We start from the raw sequence: 24,566 nt of genomic DNA, 5'->3' as shown, positions 1-24,566 counted from the left end.
ACTTCTGAAAGGCAAGGGCGTCGAAGCGGGGACGCAGGCAATAAGCAAGCCCACACAGCCTCCTGACGTTCCCCTTCCTAAAGGAAAGCACACACATGCAAGTTGAGGCCTCCAGATAATTAGGCAAGACTGGAAATTATGCAAATGAAATATATTCAAGTATGCAATGAATTTTAAATGACAGAACTACAGAAAACTTAATTGCTGTATTAGCATGCTATAAAAACACTAATCATAAATGTAAAACAATGCATGCATATACTTCTATCAGAATTGTCCCGGTGACACAAACATCAAGTCGCTCCCTCCCACTGGGTTCACGTGCAAACTCACCTCAATAAACGGAAAGAAGGAAACCCGGCCTAAGAGCTTCGCTCATCATTTCCAGCCACTCTACCAAACGCCGCCAGCGGCGAGGGCTTAGTTTGTGTCGGATATTTCTGAAATGCTTTTTTAAAAAGCCAAAAATGTAATTTTCTAGAGCATTAATGTTTTAAATTTTTATTTCATGTTGGAGTATAGCTGATTAACAACGTTGTGTTAGTTTCAGGTTTTACAGCAAAGTGTTTCAGTTACACATATACATGTGTTCCCCGTTCCTATTTCAAGCTCCTTTCCCATTTAGCTTACTACAGAATATTGAGCAGGGTCCCCTGTGCCATGCAGAGGATCCTTGTTGGCTATCTATTTGAAGGAAAGCGGTGTCTACAGCATTAGTTTTTAAAAGTTTCTGCACCACTTGCATGGAATTTCGGCGTTAGATGGCGTCAGTGGTGGCTTATCGGTGAGCTCTGGGGTACGAGTTAGTTCTCTTGAGTGACCAGAGCCCGCCTTCCCATCTTTCTTCATTAAAGCGGCATCTCCTACTCGTCCATTAAGAAAGTGCTCGTCCACACACCACCGGGATCATGTTGTGTTAACAACAGATCCTGAACACATCAGGAAAGGTGGTGGTCTTCCTAAACTGGAAAGAGCATAAATTCTTACCAACACCCATCCCTCAGCTCCGGGTGAGTCAGGCCCAGCCGCGCCCTCCCAGCGCCTCCGCCCAGGGGTGCTGCCCTTGACGCCCTGTCTCTCAGCGGGCTCGGGGGTGCCCTGCCCTGTCCCACGGGGGGCCAGAGTGTCCTAGAGCAGCGATCCCCACCCTGGGCCCACGTGAGCACCCCTGGGGAACCCAGATGGCAGCAATTCCCAAGCCCCCTGGGTAACACGAATGTGGACCCAGAATGGAAAGCCGCAGGTCGAGAGGAGTCCCGAAGCCCACACGTCCCTGCCGCGCCGTCCCCCACCCCCTCCACCCTGCCCAGGCAGGTGCTCGGTGGAACCCACGTCTCACTGGAGTCAGTACAAACCCCGAGACCGCAGTCCACCCCGGGATCTGCTCCGTGGGCCCACACATAAGCATCTCCAAGAGCTCCCCAGGAGACAGGAGTGCGAGGCCCTCGGAGAATGACTGAGAGCCAGTTCTGACTGGGAAGACCGCTGCTCCACCCCCGCCCGCAGCCCCAGGAGCCCTCTGGGTTCTTCCTCCAGGACACTCGTGGGCCTGACACTTGTCAAGGGCCCAGCCAAGGACAGATACTCAAGAAGCACCTGCTGACTCCGGGCCGAGTGAGGAACGGGGTTCACGGTGTGCACCGAGTCTCGCATCAGAGCACACGCCCTGAGGCTGACCGCGCCCCAGGACGAGCACAGATGTTCACAAGCTCCGGGTCTGTCCCCAGGATGGGAGAGGACGGCCCCCACGGACAGACTGCCCCCCGCCTGCCCATGCCCACGTCCAACTGGCACCCCTTAACCAGGTGGGTTCACTGCCCCTGGACGCCCAGGTCCCCTCCCCACCCACCAAGGCTGCAGCGCGTGCAGGCCGGGAGCCCTGAAGGCAGGGCTGACATCCCCTGCTCACCCGCACAGGCCTGGGAGGCCAGTGAGCACGCTCCCAAAGCACCCACGCTGGCTTTCTCCCCACTGGCCCGAGTCCCGTCCACACCCATGGCCCGGGACCCTCCTCCCCTTCCCATCCTGCCCATCCCAGCTCCTACCCCTTCCAAGGGGCACGGACCGCTACTTCCGCAGGGATCTCTCACACGCGCATGGGGCGGCACACAGCAAGCACTTATAAACGCTTGCAGGACAAGTGAAAAGGCAGAGGAAGAGACGCGGGGAGAGCAGTGCGCTGGGAGGACAGCCTGCTCTGTCTGCAGGGGGACCAGCTCCGCCCTGGGCTCAGAGGGCAGAGAGGGCAGGGGATCCCTCCTTCTCGGCGGGCCCCAGGAGCCACAGGGACATGGTCATTTCCCTTCCCTTCCCTTCCGTGCCCGAGGCCCGGGAAGTGCTCGGGCGACGCTCAGCGAACAAGGGGATGAGCCAAGCAGCAGTCCCCCCAGGGGCGCCTGGCTTCACCCCGCAGCCCCCCGCCCTCTCTTCAGGCCTTCAGCAGGCGGCCCCGCCCCGGGCACCTGGCCTCCCCGCCCCTCCCATCCCCTCCCCTCCAAGGGGTCAGCTGACCCGCCGGTTCCTGGGGAGCTTCAGAGTTGATTCTCTGCCTCCCCCGGGTCACCTGACCTCCCATGTCGCTCACCTGGGGAACCCCGAAACGCCCTTAGAGATGCCCAGAAGCACCCCACCTTCTCCAAGAAGCCCTGGAGCACCCTCCCCCCTGGTGGCCCGCCTTTGGAAGGACGGGCTCTGCTCACTGTCCCCAGCGCCTTTTTTTGTAACTCATCTGTCAGTGCAAGTCGAAGAGAGTGAGAACTGCCCTAGCCACCTCTGCCCTTTTCCTCCACCCCAGCCCACCTCCGCTTTCAGACCCCAGGGGGTGAAGACCCCAGACACGTGCCCAAGACACTATCGCCCTTCTCTCGCCCACAGGGGCTGCCTGCGGCCCACGCACCCCACGGTCTGTGGTCCCCGAATCAAATCCCGCTGCTCCCCCGACCAACCCCAAGGCCCCCACTGTGGTGCGCTGGAGTCTGGCTCCCCTCCGCCTCTGGACAAGGGCCCCTGTAATCAGCGGCGGTGACGTGAATAAATGCCCGAGAAGGCCAGACTCTGTCACCTGCACCCCAGCGCCCCTGGTCACAGACCCTGCCCACCGCCCCGCCCCGCTTCAGACCTGCCGAGCCGAGCCGATCTCATGTCCCTCTCTGCCCCTCTGCCCGCTGACCCCAGGAGGCTCTTCCTCCAAGGCAGTCACTGGGCAGCATGTGAGGGTGTCTAACCATGACCCGCAGAGGCGGGGAGCTAAAGGAAAGAGGACAGGACAACGTAATTCACAGAGGGCTTCCCACCAGGAGGAGCACACCCTTCACAAACGCAAAACCTCCACAGAGATCCTGACAGGTGTTTTCATGAAACTTCCTAAAATGCGGCCTGGAAAGCCTGCAGCCTCTCTTAGAGGATGTTGGGAAAACTGGATACAAATGCTTAAAATAAAAAAACACCGAACAAAAACATTAGCAATTGCAGCAGGTCTAATTTTAATTGCAAGAGAATATTTGATCAATAAATATTCACTGTTCGGAGCTGCATCTGCATGTAGGATTACGAGGTACTAAGCTGCAAATTTATTAAAGCTCATTAGCAAGAAAGAGTCTTTTAATACTGAAAGTCAGACCCAATTTAGGGTAAACTCTTAGGGGCCTCTACTGACTTAGTTCCCAAAATAATAAGGGAAAAAAAAAGGAAACGGAAAGAAAGCTGTCTACAAACAACTCTGAGATGTTCAGCAGGGCCAAGCTCACTTCTGACATTGACTCAGGGCGAGAACCAGCTCCCACCTTCTCCTGAAGCCCCCAGAACGCGCTGCTCCGCACTGGGTGTGAGGAAGCCACAGACCAGCCTCCGTCACACAAACACACACCGGTCCAATATCACCACTACTGATGCTTCTTTTAAAAAAAATCCTCAAACAGGTTTCCTTGTTTGAGTCCTCAGAGCTGAAAGAATCTTCTATGCTGGAACCCGTTTTGTAATACAGGTTTGGAAATACCACAAAGATTTTAAAAATAATAACAGCAGAGAAAAAGAACACAGCTGTCCTAAGTTATGACTTACCCTCATTTTCTGCCAGCCTTGGCAAACCAAGCCTGAAACGAGCAAAGGGTGGGAGATGCCATCGCAGCCCCAGCCAAAGCCGGATCCGCGAGGTGGAGCCGGGACGCGCGCGGGGCTCGAAGCCCGGCTGTGCCGGGAGAGCCTGTCCTCACGGGAGGATGACGCGAACCTGGGGGGTGGGGGGTGGGGGGGCGGTGCAGGGCGGGGGCGCAGAGGGGGCAACTTACTGAGAGCAGCTTCCACGTGATGGCACGGACGGGCTTGGGGATCCCAGACCAGCTCAGCTTCCTGAGCTCCTCTGTCAACACAAGAGAGTCGGGAAGAACGGGGTTATAGACGGCAGGCAAAGCATTCCTCCGTGGGTGACACCCTCCCCCAGTTCCTAGGGGGGCAAGGAGCCCCATGAATGAAACCAGAATGAACCTAAATGAGAACAATTTCAGATACTGATTGTTTTCAACACACCGGAGTAGTTACCACTCTATTCAAACCAAGCTAAACGTGACCTGTTTGCGTTTACATCTTAGCACACGTTTGCTCAACACGGCCCGAGCGTCCCAGGAACCACAGGGACAGGGGAGGTGCAGAGGACACGCTTCCTTGCAGCCTCCTCCTTTCCCACTCACCCACTTCCTTCTCTCTCTCTCCCCCCGCCGCTCCCAACCTCACATCTTTCCTTCATCCCCTGTCACTCTCACCACTTGCTCTTTAACAAGACCTACACGAGGTGTACTTCTCAGGACAGATTGTTTTTCATAGGTTTATCTATTTTTAACTGAAGGATAGTTGCTTCACTACATTGTGCTGGCCTCTGCCAGACATCAACATGAGGCAGCCAGAGGCATACATGTGTCCCCCCTTCCTTGAACCTCCCTCCCACCTCCCACCCCATCTGACCCCTCAAGGTCGTTACAGAGCTCCGGTCTGAGCCCCGAGTCATACAGCAAACCCCCACGGGTTACCTGCTTTAATGTGGTCGTGTATACGTCTCCACATTCCTCCTTCTATTCGTCCCACCCACTCCTTCCTCCCTGGCCCACGTCCATAAGTCTGTTCTCTAAGTCAGGAGGGGTTTTGAAAGACATCAGTTCGTGGAGATAAGCTTGTGTCCACACAGCACTGATTAAGGATGTGGCCACATCACACCCTGGGGACAATCAAGTTTCAACAGTACAAGTCACTGCTGCCCTGACGAACACCGAAGGTTGGGGAGCAGGCACAGAGTGGGGGGCTGGCAGGGACAGAGGGGTCTGCACCAAGGGCAGGGCAGGGCACAGCCAGGGAAGGCGGGTAAGAGTCAGGGCCCCGAGTTCTTTCTGACCTTCGGGGTCTCCTCGAGTGCCTCCATCCCATGCCCCGAATGGCCAGAGAACACACTTCAATCTGTAGGCACCTAACAGTCAGTCCTACCGAAACGGAAGTAATTATTTCTTTCCTTTAAGTTAGGTTCCTCCCTTAACAGCTCAGAGCTAATGATTAATACTAGGAATAAAGGAAATGATTAAAGAGAAGAACTCTGGTAATAGAATCAACAAAATACAAAGTCCTGACATCTAATCTTTTTCCAATTACTAAAGTCTAAGTAAAATAAGTACAGAATAATTGGGCGACAGCACCAGCAGTAACTTGCATTTTACGGCAATCTCAGAAAATATCAAATCTTCCCCAGTTCCCTGAGGATATTATGAAAAGCAGGAACCTAATACCCGAACACCAATAATGCGATGTTTACCAATCATGTTCCCGGGGCCTCAGTGCCTGCACAGGCCCGGCTTTCTGAGGATCGTTTATGAAGAAAGCCTAGAGAAATCTCCGCCGCTGATGTCCTCTGAACCTCTCTCCTCATGAAGGACCCTCACAAGACGGTACCTTCAGTGAACACAGTGAGAGAGAGTTCTGACTCTAGTGCTGAAAGGGAGCTTTCAGGCGTGAGGTCCTCCAGGCAGCGTGAGTTAGTTAGGGCTGCGGTCCTATTGAGTGACCGAGGAATGGGCTCAGAGAGGTGAGGTGACTTGGCCGCGGAGGCACGCGAACCAAGGGGCCTTCCTGTCCCCAAGTCTTTCCCATCATGGACTCCCATTACTAAGAAGGCTTCTGTTCATGCAGACAAATGTCAGACAGAAAGGTCCAAAATCAAACCTCAGCAGACTGAAACACCACTGAGGGTCCAAGATCAGTATGACTGCAGGAATGAAAAGGCCACTCCACACCAGGAGATCTTACAACCTGATCCAGGTGTCGTGATGTGGACAGGAGAAGTCCCAGCCACTCTGACAGGGGACAGGTGTGGACTTTCAACCCGGGCCCATCCGTCCCTTCCACCTTTCCAGCAGAATCCTGACTGTGCAAAGTGACCACACATATGCACACTCACACACACACACATCCCCAGCAGGTCAGAGGTGGGAACCCACCCACCTGGTTGTGGCTGGTTGGCATGGAGGTGAAGCCAGCCATGGGCCTGGGACCCCATCTGACCCCTGGGAAGAGAGCACAGAGGATCCGGGGCGCCTGAGGACACCTCTCCTGGCTCTCAGGGGATCTGGTGGATCTCTGACCTCTGGATCTCTGCTTCCTCTGAATGCTGGTGGCGTCAAATGTCAGGCTGGGGGCCGACAGCCCCCCAGCCCCCACCAGCCTGAGGACGAAGCCAGTAGATGGGCAGGCAGCACCCAGAGACACGTGGGACCCCAGGTTCTGAGTTCAGCAAGACGGGCAGATACGAGAGTCAAAAAATCAATAGCTTGTCTCTACTGACAAAAAAAGAAGTAAAAAAGGTTACAGGCATAAGCTTAACAAGAAATACACAAGAAATAGCACGTGAAGAAAACTGAAAGATTTTACTTGAAGACATAAGGAAACGGAGGCAAACACGGAGGTCACTGACTGACGCTAACAAGTATCTAAGGAACTGCTTCCTTGGGGCCAGCAGGGCAGGGGAATCAATTACACGGGGGACCGTCACGCAGCCCCCACACGCGGGGAACTCACCTCCCGCTCCAAGGGCGGGCAAAGGTAAAACCTCAACCAGTAAGTGCTCACAGCACAGTGACGTCCTGAGGGGGAAGGTGCACCCCGGGAGCGAGGGCTCCTGGAGGGCGAGAGAGCTGAAACGCCACCGAGAGATGCAGAGACGCCAAGTGAGAGAAGAGGGGGCAGCCAGGGGAACATTCTGGGCCCAGGGAACAGCTTACACACAAGGGCTTGACCACAGTGTGGAAAATGGATCAGAGAGACCACTGGCCACAAGACCACCACTCCAGGGCCTACTTTCAAAGCCCAAGGTGGAGGCAGTGGTGGCCGGGATGGTGGCAATGACCAGAAAGGAAATTCGGAGCTAGACGCAGGAGGAGACAAGCGAGGGCCACATCACGGTGATGACACGCCGGCCCCTCTGCTTCCTGAGGTCTCGGGGCATCTGCAGTGCCGACCTCCCAGCTGGGAATCTCTGAGAAGGGAAGGCTCACAGCACAGATGAGGATGCGGTTATGATACTGGTGTTGTTCACACAAAGATACTCCCAAATTTTACTTTTCAGAAAGCAAATGCACTACTGTAGAAGATTTGCCATTTATTTCTCATTCATTTTCTGCTTATTAAAGTGCTTCTTACATTTTTGTTTTCTCAGATGACGAGTGATGCTGCAGTCTGATTCCAAGAAATACACGGACAGAGAGCCGAAGGAAAAGCCAACACCAATACAGTATACTAATGCATATATATGGAATTTGAAAGATGGTAACGATAACCCTATATGCGAGACAGAATAAGAGACACAGATGCATAGAACAATTTTATGGACTCTGAGGGAGAAGGTGAGGGTGGGACGTTCTGGGAGAATAGCATTGAAACATGTATATTATCATATGTGAAACAGAACACCATTCCATGTTCAATGCATGAGACAAGGGCTCAGGGCCGGGGCAATGGGATGACCCAGAGGGATGGGATGGGGAGGGAGGTGGGTGGGGGGTCCAGGACAGGGAACACATGTAAACCCATGGCTGATTCATGTCAATGTATGGCAAAAACTATTACAATATTGTAAAGTAATTAGCCCCCAACTAAAATAAATAAATTTATTAAAAAAAAAAAAAAATAGAAAAGCCAAACACGGGCTGTCAACAAAAAGACTCAGGCCGCTGAAATAAAAGGTGGAAAAAGATCTGCCAGGGACGTGCTACTCATACAAAAACTAATATATTGGAAAAAATATCAGAAAGAATATCAGAAAAAAATGAACATCAATACAAAGAGGGATGTTTCATAATGATAAGAGGGTCAACTTGTGACGCAGAGGTATCTTTCCTAAACGTGTGCACCTACTAACATAGCTTCATAACGCATGAAGCAAACACTGACAGAAATAGACAAACTTTGGATCGTAGGCCGAGATTTCAGCGCCCCTCCCCGAGTAACTGACAGAATAGGTAAATTTAAAAACCAGTAAAGGGAGATATGAACTGGATCTAACTGGTCTGCAGGACATCCACCACCTGAAGAACACACGTTCTTTTCAAGGACACAATGCATATTCACCAGCGGGCCACATGTGCTGCCCGAGCAAGACACGACGAGCATCAAAAGATTAAAACAACAGCACGTCTATCTGACCAGACGCTTTAAATGAGAAATCGGTCCACTGTGATACCCAGGAAATCCTCAAGTATTTGGGACTTTATTAACATACTTCTGAATATCTCATAAATCAGAGAAATCACAAGAAAAGTTGGAAAATATTTCAAACTGAATGATAATAACAGATATCGATATGTATATGATATAACTAAACAATGCTTGGAGGGAAATTTATGCTCTTAAAAGCCTAAATTAGAAAAGAATAAAGGTTCAAATCAATGAGGTTCTACCTTAGGGAAGGGAAGTCGCTCAGTCGTGTCCGACTCTTTGCGACCCCGTGGACTGTAGCCTGCCAGGCTCCTCCGTCCATGGGATTCTCCAGGCAAGAATACTGGAGTGGTTTGCCATTTCCTTCTCCAGGGGATCTTCCCGACCCAGGGATCGAACCCAGGTCTCCCGCATTGGAGGCAGACGCTTTAACCTCCGAGCCACCAGGGAAGTCCTTTAAACAAAGCTAAAAGAAGGGAAATAAAATAAGCATGGAAATAAGTAAACTGCTTTAAAAAAAAAAAAAATCAATAAAAACTTTTAGTTAGACTCGACCACTGGGAAAAAAGAGAAGACATAAATTACGAGTGTCAGACATGAGAAAGGAACATCACTACAGACTCTACAGACATGAAGAAATAATAAACGGATCCTGTTGACAACTTTATGCCAATAAATTCAAGAACTTACATGAAATGCACATATTCCTTGAGAAATGCGGCCTAATAAAACGGATGCAAGAGGCAGTTGGAAACGCGCATTTCCATATCAATTTAAAAAATAATGGTGGGCAGTATAAAAGGGCACTACCACTTTGAAAACCATATGGCAGGGTTTGTTTTTTAAGTAAAGTTAAACATATATCTGTCCTATGACCCAACAGTCCCACTGCTTCATATTTGCCCAATAGAACTGGAAACATATACCCACAATGCAGTATTCACAAGGACCCTCATAGCCGCTTTTTCATGGGGGGAAAGCTTGTAAATAACCTGGGTGTCTGTGAGCAGGCGGATATGTTAACAAATTGTGATGTATTCATAGAAAAGTATACCGTCTCTGCTTGTAAAAAATGAACTGCTGTTACACCCGTGACTCTGACAGACACATTTAGGAAAGGCATCCCTACTCAACGAGCTGACCCTCTTGTCATTATGAAACATCCCTCTTTGTATCGATGTCTTCCTCGCTTGAGTCACAGGACTCTCACAAGGAACAAAGAAACAACACCCGGGAAAGTACTGTGACTTAACAAACGCAAGAACACGATCCTGCTACGCTTCCTGACGTTACTCAGCGCTCTCCGTGAACCCAAGCCACGCAGCCGCCAGGGGCTCGTTTGTTCTAAATGGACGTAAAATCACATCTGAGACGGAACCAAAAATCTGTCACAGAATGATGTACACAAAGAACTCCTAATTATAAGTACCTTTTTTCCCCCTGAAAAGCCTGGAATAATAGAAAAACCAATCCATAATTTATTTTTTTTCTAATACTCTTTTGAACTGGTTTTAAGTTTTATTTTTTAAAACTTTGGTAGTGCTAAAATCTGGCAGAAACACTGAACAAAAATAAGTAATGCATTAATGTGAAAATGCATTAATGTTTTAAAACAAGAAAGAACACATATTTTGTATTATTATAAAATACTATTATAAATTAATGAGACTGGAAAACTTTTTAATACTTTATTAAAATGTGTAAAGTAAAAACAGTGGATTCTTCACCACAGTATTTTGTTTGTAGCCTGATTCACTTAGTACAACAATAAAATTTTAAATCTTTCCAAAACGTCTAAGAAATGCGTGCATATTATGATCACCTAGGCTCCTGTGTGAACCTAATCCAGAAGCTGAGCTGTCTCCAGCCTCGGAGGGCCTGCAGAACAAGCACACCTCTGGCTCCTAAAAGCCAGGGTACAGGAAAGGCACATCCATCAGCCCGTCCTGAGCAGTGCATACTGAGTGCCCCTCTGCGTAAGCTGCCCCTGGGGCCAAAGCCACTTCCACACTCCCCCTGCTCTGAGTCCATCACACACATTGATTTACCCGGTCCATGAAAACCGATCAACTCCCAAGAAGCCTCGGAGGGTACGATTAGACCCATTCCTACCCTCCAGGGGCTCGCTGCAAGCAGGGAGGAAAGTCTAACGGTACATGCAGGGAAGCTGTGCGAGGAAGGTGCGCAGGTAATGTGGGACACCTGAGCAGAGGCGGCCTCTCTCTGAAGGAGGGGACACCGGGAACATTCCCTGTGAGCTGCTGCTTGAGAGGCACCCTGAAGCCAAGCCACAACCTGGTAGCTTTACCTCTGCCCCCAGCCTCTGACCTCATCGACACAACAGGAAAGGAACAGTGTCCTAAACAAGGACAAGGGAATCCAGGAGGAGATGAAAGCAGACAAGGAATGTCTGCGGCCCGCGCCTCCCAGCTACGAGTCGGGGGAGGGTCCGGCTGGGCCCACCGGGTCTCCGGAAAGTGTGCCTGTACGCGCGCGGCCAAGCCCGTGGTGAGCCCAGGAGGAGGGGGGCGCCCGGCCCCCACTTCTCCAGTCCCGCTGCCGTGAGGAGCTCGTCACGCCTGCCCCCGCCCCGGGCCGCAGCCGGGTCAGAGGATGACGTGGTTGAGGAAGAGATAGTTGGATGGCATCACCGACTCAATGGACATGAGTTTGCGCAAGCTCCGGGAGTTGGTGACGGACAGTGAGGCCTGATGTGCTGCAGTCCATGGGGTCGCAAAGAGTCGGACACAACTGAGTGACTGAACTGAACTGTACTGAAGAAATGTCAACACAAATCTGGATAATGGGACACTCCTGAGAGAGGGGAGCTGACTCAGCTCAGTGCCAAGGCATCCCTGGGTCTCAGTGCAAAGGCCTCCCCGGGGCTCAGTGCAAAGGCCTCCCTGGGGCTCAGTGCAAAGGCCTCCCTGGGGCTCAGTGAAAAGGCCTCCCTGGGGCTCAGTGCAAAGGCTTCCCTGGGGCTTAGATGGCAAAGAACCCGCCTGCCATGCAGGAGACACGGATTCGATCCCTGGGTCAGGAAGAGCCCCTGGAGAAGGAAATGGCAACCCACTCCACTGTTCTTGCCTGGGAAATCCTATCAGCACAGTTCAGTTCAGTTCAGTCATTCTTTGCAACCCCATGGACGGCAGCACGCCAGGCTTCCCTGTCCATCACCAAGTCCCGGAGTTTCTTCAAACTCATGTCCATTCAGTCAGTGATGCCATCCAACCATCTCATCCTCTGTCATCCCCACCTCCTCCCGCCTTCAATCTTTCCCAGCATCAGGGTCTTTTCCAATGAGTCAGTTCTTTGCATCAGGTGGCCAAAGTACTGGAGCTTCAGCTTCAACATCAGTCCTTCCAATGAATATTCAGGACTGATTTCCTTTAGGATGGACTTGCTGGATCTCCTTGCAGTCCAAGGGACTCTCAAGAGTCTTCTCCAACACCACAGTTCAAAAGCATCAATTCTTCGGCCCTCAGCTTTCTTTATAGTCCAATGCTCACATCCATACATGACTACTGGAAAAACCATAGCTTTGACTAGATGGACTTTTGTTGGCAAAGTAATGTCTCTGCTTTTTAATATGCTGTCTAGGTTGGTCCTAACTTTTCTTCCAAGGAGCAAGCGTCTTTCAATTTATGACTGCAGTCACCATCTGCAGTGATTTTGGAGCCCAAAAACATAAATTCCGTCACTGTTTCCACTGTTTCCCCATCTATTTGCCATGAAGTGATGAAACCAGATGCTGTGATCTTAGTTTTCTGAATGTTGAGCTTTAAGCCAACTTTTTCACTCTCCTCTTTCACTTTCATCAAGAGGCTCTTTAGTTCTTCTTCGCTTTCTGCCATAAGGGTGTGGTGTCATCTGCATATCTGAGATTATTGATATTTCTCCTGGCAATCTTGATTCCAGCTTGTGCTTCCTCCAGCCCAGTGTTTCTCGTGATGTACTCTGCATATAAGTTAAACAAGCAGGGTGACAATATACAGCCCTGACGTACTCCTTTCCCAATCTGGAACCAGTCTGTTGTTCCATGTCCAGATCTAACTGTTGCTCCTTGACCTGCATACAGATTTCTCAAGAGGTAGGTCAGGTGGTCTGAGAACCCCATGAAAGTGAAAGTTGCTCAGTCGTGTCCGACTCTTTGTGACCCATGAACTATACAGACCATAGAATTCTCCAGGCCAGAATACTAGAGTGGGTAGCCTTTCGCTTCTGCAGGGGATCTTTCCAACCCAGGGATCAAACCCAGGTCTCCCGCATTGCAGGCAGATTCTTTACCAGCTGAGCCACAAGGGAAGCCCAAGAACACTGGAGTGGGTAGCCTGTCCCTTCTCCAGATCTTCCCGACGCAGGAATCGAACTGGGGTCTCCTGCATTGCAGGCAGATTCTTTACCGACTGAACTATATAAGAACCCCAAGAACAGTATGTAAAGGCCTTCCTGTGTCGCGTCTGGCAAATCTGAACAAGGTTTCCCTTCAGGAGACAGAGCTGGGAGAACTGTTTTCCCGGCCAAATGATGCCGTTGAAGAATCCTTCCGGAGGGTGGCTGTGCAGGACCCTGCAGCCCAGATTGCAGGAGTGATGAGGGATAGTGAGGGCTCGTCTCCCAGCTCGTCTCTGGCAGCAAGAGGAAGAGGTGAGAGGCCAGGACGACCCACTGTCTGTCTGGTAGCTTCTCTAAGTGTTCTGGGACTCCAAGCTTGATGACCTTTAATTGCTGCAATTAACATCATAAAAGTTGTGCAAAATAACTTTCCTGGCTGTAATTTTTTCCCATTATCTAAAGGGTTTTCCTTCAGGCAGAGAGGGCACACACATTTAGAGGCCTCAGAATAGGCAGAGAGGGACAAACCTTCCAGGGGCAGAGAGCTGAACCCAGGAGAGGGGAGAGTGGGGGTGGGAAGAGGCAGCTGGGACTCAGGACCCAGGCGAGTGCTGTCCAGTCCAGACTCCGCGCCAGGAAAGGTTCTGCACAGCGAGGCCACACAGGGACCCTGAAAGGTGGAGTGAGTCCACCAGACAGACAGACAGACAGAGGGAAAGGCCTTCCTCAAGGGAGCATCTGGACCAAGGGCTGCAGGCTGGGGGCAGGGGGCCCAGGTGGGGCCCTAAGAGAAAGCTCTGAGGGATGAGGGTGGAGCTGACCGCAGGAAGGACAACACAGCTTTTCTTCTGTATAAGGTGACCTAACCCGACCTATGGGGCTGTGATGAATCCCAACCAGGACAGGAATCACAGGGGAGATGGGGGCAGATACAGACTCCTGGGCCTTGAGGGGGCTCTGAGCGGTTGGTCTACCATCCACCCGCCCCCTGCCCTGACCACAGAGCAGGGGCACCGCGGGCCTCGCCCAGGGGCCCCCGAAAGAGGGGGTGGCTCCTCGCCTGGGGCTGCAACTTCACCAGAAAGGGGCTCGGTGACCACACAAGAGGAGCTGGACGGCTCACTCACCAGCCCTGAGCGTCCTGAAAAAGACGGGGGAGAGCTCCAGGGCCTTCTGCCATTTCCTCTGCTCACAGACATGAAGACCTGGAGCCACAGGCCAGGAAACACACGGCGAGGCCAACGAGGTCCAAACTGGGGCTGCCTCGCCATTTCAGGACCCGGAAAGATGAACGGTTTCAAAAGGATGAAAAAATTAAGACAGAGATGCGTTTTACTGTAGAAACTGCTACAATCAACTGCTAAGTCATTCTACGTGAGATACACCACATTCTTAAAAATTAAGTTTATTACCTGTTTTCAAACATCCCTCCACCAAAGAGCGCTGCCAACAACAGCGACATCCCCAGGAAGGGAACCAGGACTCACGCCCACCTGCCCCTCGTACCCGCGCTGTGACCCCGTTTACGGCCACACACACCGCACGGCAACCACACCGCAGGTCTGCTGTTTCCGCTCAAGTCGCAGGTGCGCCAGGAAATGCCTCCCTCACACATTTTAGAGCAGATTTCCAGGAAGCATTTTATTCACTCGAGGAAGCTGGCTGTGTCATCATCAGAAGGGAACACAAGGACTATGCGTATCCGCATTGAAAAGGAATCCGGCAATCTTCTTCTTCTTCTTTTTCCCATTATCTGCTCTTGTGTTGCTTGATTTTGCTAGTTGGTAACTTGGTTGCTTGCTTGAATCACAAAAGCAGGATTCTTCTTTCCTCCTCCTGTCCTTTGTCTCTTTTTTATTATAATTTACCTCCGTGAATATACCCAATTTGTTCATAGTGGGAAAAACCAGTCCTATTAAAACAGAAGTCGCTTTGTCGGCAATGCCGGGAAAACAGCTCTGCCTCCCATGGTAGGTGTCCCGATTCTCCCCACCCTCCCACCTGGAAAGCTCGAGGCCCCTCCACCTGCCACCCCGCTACCAACTGCCACAGGAAGCAGCCGGACCAGCCAAAGTCAGCTTTCCTGCTGGTCCTCACGGCAATCGACTAGAAAAAAATGGACACTGTTAAGTGTCAAGAGTCTTGGATATCAAATTAAAAAAGACCAATAACCCAATCAAAATCAGGCCAAAGGATCTTAATAGCTATTTCTTCAAAGAGATATACAAATGGCCAATAAGCACGTGAAATGATGCTCAAAATCATTAGCCATCAGGGAAATTGAAATCACAACAAGATGCCACTTCGTGCCCACCAGGATGACCAGACTTCAACAATGTGGAAAAGCTGGAGCTTCTGTGATAACCTAATGAGAAAAAAACCTAGAAAAGAAAGAATGCACGTGTATGCACAACTGGAACACTCTGCTATCCACCCGAAACTAAGACAATATTGCAAATCAACTATTATACTCCAATAAAATTTAAAAAGAGAGAGAAAAGAAAAACTGGAGCCGTCCTCTAGAGGGGAAGGTAAAATGCCCCAGCTCCTCGGGAAAACAGGCTAGCAGTTCCTTAAAAAGGTCAGTGGCTCCCACCAGACTCAGCAATTCCCCTCCCAGGTATACACCCAACAGAAATGAAAACGTGTCCACATAAAAACCCGTATGTATGTGAGTGTTCTCGGCAGTGTTACCTGAAACAGCCAAAAAGAGGAAACACACTAGATATCAACAGATGAATGGATAGATATCATGTGGCCTACTCATACAATGGAAGATTGTCTGGCCCAAAAAAGGACTCAAGGATAGACACTCAACAGGGATGAACCTTGAAAACATTACGCTCAGTGAAAGAAGCCATTTTCAAAAGGCTACATGGTGTAAGATTCCATCATGTGAAACTTCCAGAACAGGGAAATCCACAGAGACAGAAGGAGACTAGTGGGTGGCTAGAGCTGGGGGCAGGGAGTGACCGCTAACAGGTCCAGGGCTCTCTGAGCTCTGAAACGGACTGCAGTGACAGCCACACAACCCAACAAACGTACAGAAAACCACTGCGTTAGACATTTAAACGGTGAACTGTCTGGCATGGGCATTATATCTCAATAAAGACATTTTCCAGAAGTCCTGGCTAAGGCATTTCTTAAAGGCTATTTATAACCCTAACTGTCTCCTGAGGCAGGCGGATCCGGGCGAGCGGGCCCTTTGTTCCGTAATGATGGACCTTGGCACGCAGAGAGTTGATCAGAACTGAGGAGGCTGATCGGCGCTGCACAGGGCAGGACGAGGCTGGCTTTGCAAGAGCCCCCACCCCCTAGACAGCAGGACCGTGGGCGAGCGACGCGCGCCCCACCAGGGATGCCCAGGCTCATTACAGGAGCTAAAAACCAGACAAAGGCTGTGTAGCTCCAGGAGTGTTTGTGGTTGGAGAGGCCCGCAGACGGACACGAGGCAGACGCACCCGCGCCGAGGACGCCACGACCCAGCGATGTCCACGGAGCCCTGCGCATGCGCCCAGGTAGCTGCAGGAACCCAGGCAATGCTTCCCTCTGCACCAGGCACCAGGGCTGAAGATGGTTCTAGGACGAGATGTCATGGGGACGGACACCTCCAGCTCACATCCCAGCCTCGCTGAAAACACTCGCGCCCTCTGAGCTAGCCATTTTATTTCCGGGAATCTGTCCCAAAGAGACATCCCAGAATGCAACCAAATATTTATGCATAAATATGGTCACCACGACGTTATTGATATGTTAACAAAAAAGATAGGATCTAAATGTCTGATAAAAGGCGACTGAGTGAATGAGAGGTACATCCGTTCGTTACTAACAGGAAATCCAGAAGTACCCCCAAAATGTTCGGGGAGAACTCTGGTACTCCCAAATCTACAGCGGGGAAAAGCGCGTGCAGTCTCCCGCGCATCCTGTGACCAGCCTCCCCACACCCCTACCCTGACACAGAGCCTAGCCGTCTGTTAGTCACTTCACAAGGCCTAATTACACTGTTTTCCCTTCAATACCATCGATCGGCCAGCCAGTGCCGTGTGGCATTTAATTAAAGGAAAGGCTACTGCTATTTCGTGTTAAATATCTAAACCCTTTCAAGCAAATTAGGAGCTTGAGCTTCGCTTCTTTGCTTCCCAGAAGGACTCGATGTAGACAGACCCTCGGTCTCCCACCACTTCTGCGTTAAGAAACACATATCCGCATGCAGAGCCACGCACCCTCCAGGGTGGCAGTGTTCGCTGAAAACGGTCCCTGGCAGCCGCTGCTCCACTTGTCAACAGGCAGAGTCTGCTAAGGGGTCAGCAAGTAACATCATTCTGACGCTACAATGTCTGCAGGTCAACAGGGCAGCCACACAGCAGCCCCTGAGAGAGCCTTCTGCCTCATCTCTGTGTCTGGCTAGGACCCCGGGGTCATCACGGCCTCCCCCGGTTCCTGCCCTCCTGCGCATGCTCGGCCTCTGCCACTCGAGAAACCCCCTGGGGACCAAACCCCCCTGGGAGTGCAGAGCAGAGAGGCGCCGGCGCCCAGCTCTCCCGAGGGACCCCCTCCCCGCTGTGACCCCGAAGGCCAGCAGGCCAGCCCCTAGCTTCCACATAGGATGGAGGGACCTGGCGGACAGGAAGCTGATCCAGCCAGCAGGAAGGCCGCAGACAGCCTTGTCAGCGATAAGCTCAATTAATTTTAGATAAGTGTGCAATGTAATTACAAAGGCAAAGCAACATAATCCCAGAGGCCCCTGCATATAATTTCACGTGTAAACACTCAGAAGGGGGCTGGGTGGCAACGAGAGAAGGGAAGACCCAGGGACACTCGGGAACTGACCATCTACGTTCCTGCTGACGGGCCCACACCACGTGGCACAGCCAGGTGGGCGTCCCCATCCCAGGGCCACCAGGGCACCCCCTCCTGGAACGCCACCTGTCCTGGTGTCTCCCCAGCGGTCCCCTGGCACCCACAGAACCGCCTCCCTGGCTCCCAGCCTGCACCGCCCACTTCCACCCCGCCCAAGCGATCAGCCTGTGCTTCTCCAGCGCACACCTGCGCTCCCACCACAAGCGGCATGGGGTTCCAGGTCTGTCTGTGCCCAACCAGGGGCTCCCCAAGGGAAGGGACTGTGCCTTACCACATCCCTGTACCCCAACTCCTGGCATCAGGGCTGCACAGACAAGGTACCTGACAATCTGAAACCCCACACCTGCCAAGGGAGATGGGCAGGAAATTAGGGCTCTGGGCAGGCCTAAGGAGCCGCAGCTGTGGGCCATCACTTCATACATAGAAACCCACGCTCTCCATTACATACAGGTAGGGTGGACATATGATACACTGTCTGAAGTAGGTATTGGGGGGCATAACTAATAATTATACCAGAACAGCAGGAGTAAACCAGCGCCTGGGACTGTGATGAACCTGTACGCCTAGGGTACTCTGTGTGGAACCAGGATAAGAAGGCTTCCTGGGACACTGAGATCAAAGAAAAAAACGCAGAAAGACACCTTCCAGACATGGAAGAAAATGTGAATGACTGTTCATTGTTATCACTTACCTACTGGAATAGTTACTACACTGTGATCTGTCATGCCATCAGCATATTGTACATTTTAGTACACACGTTAGTCTTCACTATTCACAAGTATTAAGTAAAGATTAACCATTAACAGTCCAGCATTAGGAGTTCCTATGTCTGGAAGGAGTAGAAGGATGAGCAAGTCATTAAGAGGCTGATTATAAAAGGCATGAAATACCAGGAGTCTGATCTTCGTCCTGGAAGCAGCAGGGAGCTGTTAGAGCTGAGGAGAAAGCTGTGCTTCGGTGTGGCTCACCCCCTGCTGGTACACGGGACGCATTATAGAGGGAAGAGGGACACAAGGAGGCTACTGGAAGCCCCTTCAGTGATGAGCAGAAATAAGAAAGGTCTGCGCTGGGGCAGGCCCATCAAAGACAGAGGGAAGGAAGAAGGAGGCGACACGGGAACATTTTGACGGAACAAGAACAGACAAGCTTCAGCAACAACTAGATATCAAGACACGGAGGCAAAGACTTGACAGTGACCCCCCAGTCTGACCCTGAGTAAAAGAGATAATCACAGAGTTACAACTGTGACTTAAAGAGGAATTGGAGAGGAGGAGTCAGCCTAGCGAAGGGTTCCCCCGAGAGAAATGGGACAGGGATCAAGAGAGCTGGGCCATCACACATGACAAACCCACAGCACATTCAACAGTGAAAAAAGCTCGGAGCACATTCTCTAAGATAGGAACGAGGCTGGCAAGCCCACTCTTACCGCTTCTGCTCAACACAGTGTTGGAAGTCCTAGCCACAGCAATCAGAGAAGAAAAACAAATAAAAGGAATCCCAAGTGGAAAGGAAGAAGTAGATGACACAATATTACACATGGAAAATCCTAAAGCTGCCGCCAGAAAACTACTGGAGCTCATCAATGAATCTGTTAAAGTTGTAGGATACGAAATTAACACACAGAAATCTGCTGTACTTCTGTACACTAAAACAAACGATCAGAAAGAAAAATTAAGGAAACAATCCCACTTACCATTACATCAAAATAAAACACCTACAAATAAACCTACCTAAGGAGGTAAAAGATTTGCACTCGGAAAGCTGTAAGACACCAATGAAAGAAACAGAACACGAAACAAACAGAAAGACACAGTGTTCTCGGGTTGGGAATTAATGCTGTTAATACAACCACAGCCAAGGCAATCTACAGATTTAATGCAATCTCTACCAAAATACTAGTGACATTTTTCACAGGAGTAGATCAAATAAATTTAAAATTTGTGTGAAAACACAAAAGACCCCAAATAGCCAAAACGATCTTGAGAAAGAAGAACAGAGCTGAAGGAACCACCCTCCCTGTCTTCAGACTACACTACAAAGCTACAGTCATCAAAACAGTGTGGCACTGGCACAAAGACAGACACACAGATCAATGGGATGGGATAAAGAGCCCAGCAATAAACCAACACACTTATGGGCAATCAATCTATGATGAAGGAGGCAAGGATATACTATGGAGAAAAGGCAGTCCTTTAATAAGTGATCCTGGGAAAACTGGACAGCTACATGTAAAAGAATGAAACTGGAACATTCTCTAACACCACATACAAAAAAAACCTCAAAAAGGATTAAAGACCTAATGTAAGAATGAACCATAAAACTCCCAGAGGAGAAACACAGGCAGAACACTTTTTTACATAAATCACAGCAATATTTTTTTTGATCTGTCTCCTAAAGCAAAGAAAATGAAAGCAAAAATAAACAAATGCGACCTAATTAAACTTAAAAGCTTGTGCACAGTAAAGGGAACCACTGCCAAAGGAAAAAGATAACCTACTGAATGTGAAAAAGTATTTGCAAATGATGTGACTGATAAGGGGTTAACATCCAAAGCATACAAAGAGCTCATACACCTCAACTCAAAAAAATCTCCAAAAAAAAAAAAGCCAGGGGCTTCCCTGGTAGCTCAGTGGTAAAGAATCCACTTGTCAGCGCAGGAGACACGGGTTCTGATAAGCCCATTCACCACAACCACTGGGCCTGTGCTCTAGAGCTCGAGGGCCACAAGTGCTAAGCCCACGTGCGGGAATTCCTGAAGCCCACACGTCCTAGAGCCATGCTCGGGAACAAGAGAAGCCACTGCAACGGCAGGTCAAGCACTACAGCTACAGCAGCCCCCGATCGCCACAGCTAGAGAAGCCCCCGCAGCAACGAAGACCCAGGACAACCAAAAATGAATAAACACATACAATCATTTTCTAAACATGGGCAGAAGACCTCCAAAGAGGAAATGCAGACAGCCAACAGGCACCTGAAAAGATGCTCAACGTTGCTGATCATCAGAGAAGCACAAATCAAAACCACAATGAGATATCATCTCACACCTGTCAGAATGGCCATCACCAAAAAGAACACAAAATAAAATATTAGCGATGAGGTGAATTAGAGGGACACACATGGTCGGTCTAGAGCAAACCCTAACCATCCCTGCCCCACCGTAAGCACACTGGAAATGCGACCGGGCCTGGAGGCGGAGTGCGGACGGAGCAAGAAAGAATCAATGAACCGACAGAGACATGGATGAAAGTGGGGAGACGGAGAAGAGGTCTGAGAACACAGAAGAATGCTCAACAAGGGGCAAATCAACCCCTTCTAGCCTCTGGCTTTCTTCAGGCACTTGGCTGCTAAGCTCTGGGCCTTAGCAGCCCCTCGAAGTGCCGCCCCCAGCCTGGAAGGCTGCTGGGGAAGCGGGTCCCCAGAGAAGCGGCCCCAGCACCAGGCACACAGTCTCCAAGGCCGGTGGGGCCTCAGGGCCCCGGAACCAGGCTCCCGCGTGGGGAGGCGGGACAGAGCTCGAGGCGGCGGAGGGGCAGGGAGGCCTGGGCCGGGGCTGAGCTGGCCGCCCTGCAGCCCCCCGGCAGCTCGCGGTGCAGCTGGCACAGCAGAGCTACGCTCACAGGAGCAAGAGGGATGGGCTCGGGCACAGCGCCAGCAGGGGGAGAAGAGGAGCTGACACGGGACCGGCTGGGAGTCTGGAGTCAGGAGGACACTGACCATCGGTGTTCAAGAGCGCCCAGGAAGGAGCACGCTGAGCGGGTCCGGGCAAGTGCAGGGGCCTTGCTGAGCCAGACTGAGGACAAGCCCCCCCAGGGCGCCAACGGGCAGAACCAAGAACTCGGACTTCACGCAATCTGGAGCGGTGCAGCCTCCAACCAGCCAGGGAGCTCCTGCCAGGCGGGCACCCACAGGCCCTCTCCCCAGAAGAGGGGGGCTCTGTGACCCCGGGAGTGACGCCATGCCCACCCCCCGGCTCAAATCAGCGAGACGGACACACGACCTGGTCAGCAGGCACCTCCTGACCGGCCAGTGCTTCTCCTCACCCAACAGACCCTCACCCCTCTAGGGCAGAGCCCCTCTGCGTCCCCTCACAGGCCACGGCAGACGCCAACAGGTACATTTTTAATGTTTTGGGTGTTTTTTTTTTTTACTGAGATATAATTCACATACCATAAAATGTAATGCACACACGTCAGTAGGATTTAGCATATTCACAGAATCGGGCAGCCATCAATCACCACCTGATTCCAGGACATTTCATCGCCCCACCCATTTAGAAACCCCGGAGCCAGCAGCAGGCCCTCCCATCGCCCCCACTCAGCCCCTGCCCACCAGCTCCCTGACCCTGTCTCTATGGAGCAACCTGTCCTGGACATTTCATATCACTGTGCCGAGCGTTTTCAGGGCTCAGCCGCACGGGAGCCGGTGTCAGTCCTTCACGCCTGCTTACGGCAGGACAATGTTCCGTTGTACAGACAGACCACGTCTTATTCAACCATTCATCACCTGATGGGCAGTTGGGCTGTTTCTACTTTGGGGGCGATTATAAATAATGCTGCTATGAGCAGTCACATATAAGTTTTTGTGTGAATACAAGTTTTCAGTTCTCCAGAGTATATACCCACCTATGGGGTATGACTGCTGAGTCACATGGCAGCTCTAAGTTAAACTGTATGAGGAACTGTCAGACTCCCAACACGGCTGCATAATTTTACACTCCCACCCTCAGGGTGTAATACAGGGTTCTGATTGCTTCACATCCTCACCAACACTTGTTAGTGTCTGTCTTTTTGATTACAGCCATCTTTTCTATAACACCTAGTAGGTGTGACAAGTACATTTTTTTTAATGAAAGTGAAAGTCGCTCAGTCGTGTCCGACTCTTTGTGACCCTGTGGACTATGCAGTCCATGGGATTCTCCAGGCCAGAATACTGGAGTGGGTAGCCTTTCCCTTCTCCAGGGGATCTTCCCAACCCAGGGATCGAACCCAGGTCTCCCGCATTGCAGGCGGATTCTTTACCAGCTAAGCCACCAGGGACAATGGTTATTTCTCAAAATCTTAGGTCTAGTTTTATCCCTCCCCAGAAGGGCTCTGCAAACTGTATCTCTATTGTGAACTTCACACATGCACACACACACACAGACACACACAGTGTCCCCACGCTGCCATCAGCCCTGACACAGCAAGCCCACAACTGCGGGACACTCAGCAGCGCTCCCCAAGAACCCCGGCGCCGGTCCGCTCAGGCCGGGCAGCACACATCTCCAACCTTAACCTGAGAGGGCAGGAAGGAGCGCCCGCAGCGTCCTCAGCCCCGAGCTCACCCCCACCCCGTCCACACGAGCCGCAGGAGGGCAGGGCTCTGGGCCGCACAGCCAGCGTGCAAAACCGCTCCGTGGATGAAAACAGAGGAGGAGGAGGGTGCGGCTGTTCCCAGGCCGCCTGACTTCCCAGGCCGCCTGACTTCCTCGGGGCGCTCCCGAGAGAGGTGGCGTCAGCAGCTGTCATTCACCAGAGCTCATCCAGAGTCACCTGGCGGCATGCGTGAGCAGCAGGGAGAGCTTAAGGGAAGACGCGGCAGGCGAGTTCTGCAACCCACCGCCACCCCACACACAGGGAGCACCAACCTCCTGACAAGGGAAGCAGCCCGGCGGGGCTCACAGGGCAGGCCAGCCGCGTCTGACTCAGCCCCTCACCGTGTCCTTTCCAGTCTTTCGGGAGGAAGTGAAAGCCCCAAAGAGCTTCAGGACCAGTCCGATCCCTCCGAGTGAGGCGGAGACAATCAGCGAGTCGGGTACTGCGACCCCCAGGCCTGGCCGTCCCGCTGGCCACCCCACCACCCAGCCCCTCCTGCCGGGACGCAAGAGGCAGTGGGCGGCACCAGCCAGCCAGCCCGGGACAGGGGACTCGTTCCAGAGAGGACAGAGGCTGCGGCTCCCTCAACAGCAGGCAGGGGGGTGCCGACAGCACGTGGTGGCCGCCCCGGTGGGGAACGGGACCCGGGCCATGGAAAGGGAGGAGACGAGCCCGCTGCCCCCATGTCAGCTCAGGATTCTCGAGAAAGGCTGACTCGTGGACCCAGGCCAAGGGGGGATGTCAGACTGGCGAAGGGCCTGGCGGTCAACGACAGCAGAGCCATGACAGAGCCACCTGCGATCCGGAGACCACCTGCGATCCAGAGACCACCTGCTAGGCGGACGGAGCCGCGCTGCGGTGGCCAGAGGCGGACCTGTGGGAGAGCCGGCTGACCGTCCGCCTGCTGGAAGGACGCTCCGCTGCGGGAATAGGTGGGCCCCTTGCCTAGCACCTTAGATGAATCATGCCCACGACCGCCTCCGGAGAGCGCCCACCCCTGCTCTCCTTACAGGTGAGGCCAAGGCACGTGTCCAGCAGGGTGGGGGACGGGGTGCACTGTCAAGGGTCCCCCTAAGGCTCCCGCCGATCACGAGAGGCTGTCGGAGTGCAGGAAGAGCCTCGTGAAGCTCTATGGTCTGGAGAGGAGGAGGCATCCCCCCCTTACAGTGGGTGGAGACCCACTCGGAAAGAGGCGACAGAGCGAACACAGACTGCTCAGCCCTGCAGCCCGCAGTGTACGTGAGACTACTTAGAGAAACGTGTCATAATGCAGTCAAAACGGGAACAATATTTATGACTATTTGCAATGGAAACAGGACGCAATAAAACAGT

The 24,566-nt window shown here is 51.9% G+C and overlaps 1 protein-coding gene across 3 annotated transcripts in view; it reads right to left on the bottom strand.

The window, feature by feature from the left end:
* Nucleotides 1–24,566, bottom strand: part of TBC1D22A (TBC1 domain family member 22A) — a 260,169-nt gene that overhangs the window by 170,964 nt on the left and 64,639 nt on the right. For all 3 annotated transcript variants that reach the window (XM_081595008.1, XM_081595010.1, XM_081595009.1), the window contains one exon: nucleotides 4,287–4,357. In XM_081595008.1, coding sequence (XP_081451134.1) covers nucleotides 4,287–4,357 — 71 coding nt within the window. The remainder of the gene's footprint in view (nucleotides 1–4,286; nucleotides 4,358–24,566) is intronic.

The sequence above is a fragment of the Giraffa tippelskirchi genome, chromosome 4, assembly GCF_054371585.1.
Source record: "Giraffa tippelskirchi isolate mGirTip1 chromosome 4, T2T-mGirTip1v1.2.pri, whole genome shotgun sequence".
NCBI classification, from domain to species: Eukaryota; Metazoa; Chordata; class Mammalia; order Artiodactyla; family Giraffidae; genus Giraffa; species Giraffa tippelskirchi.
The sequence above is the reverse complement of the archived record's forward strand: the minus strand, read 5'-3'. Positions and strand labels throughout refer to the sequence as shown.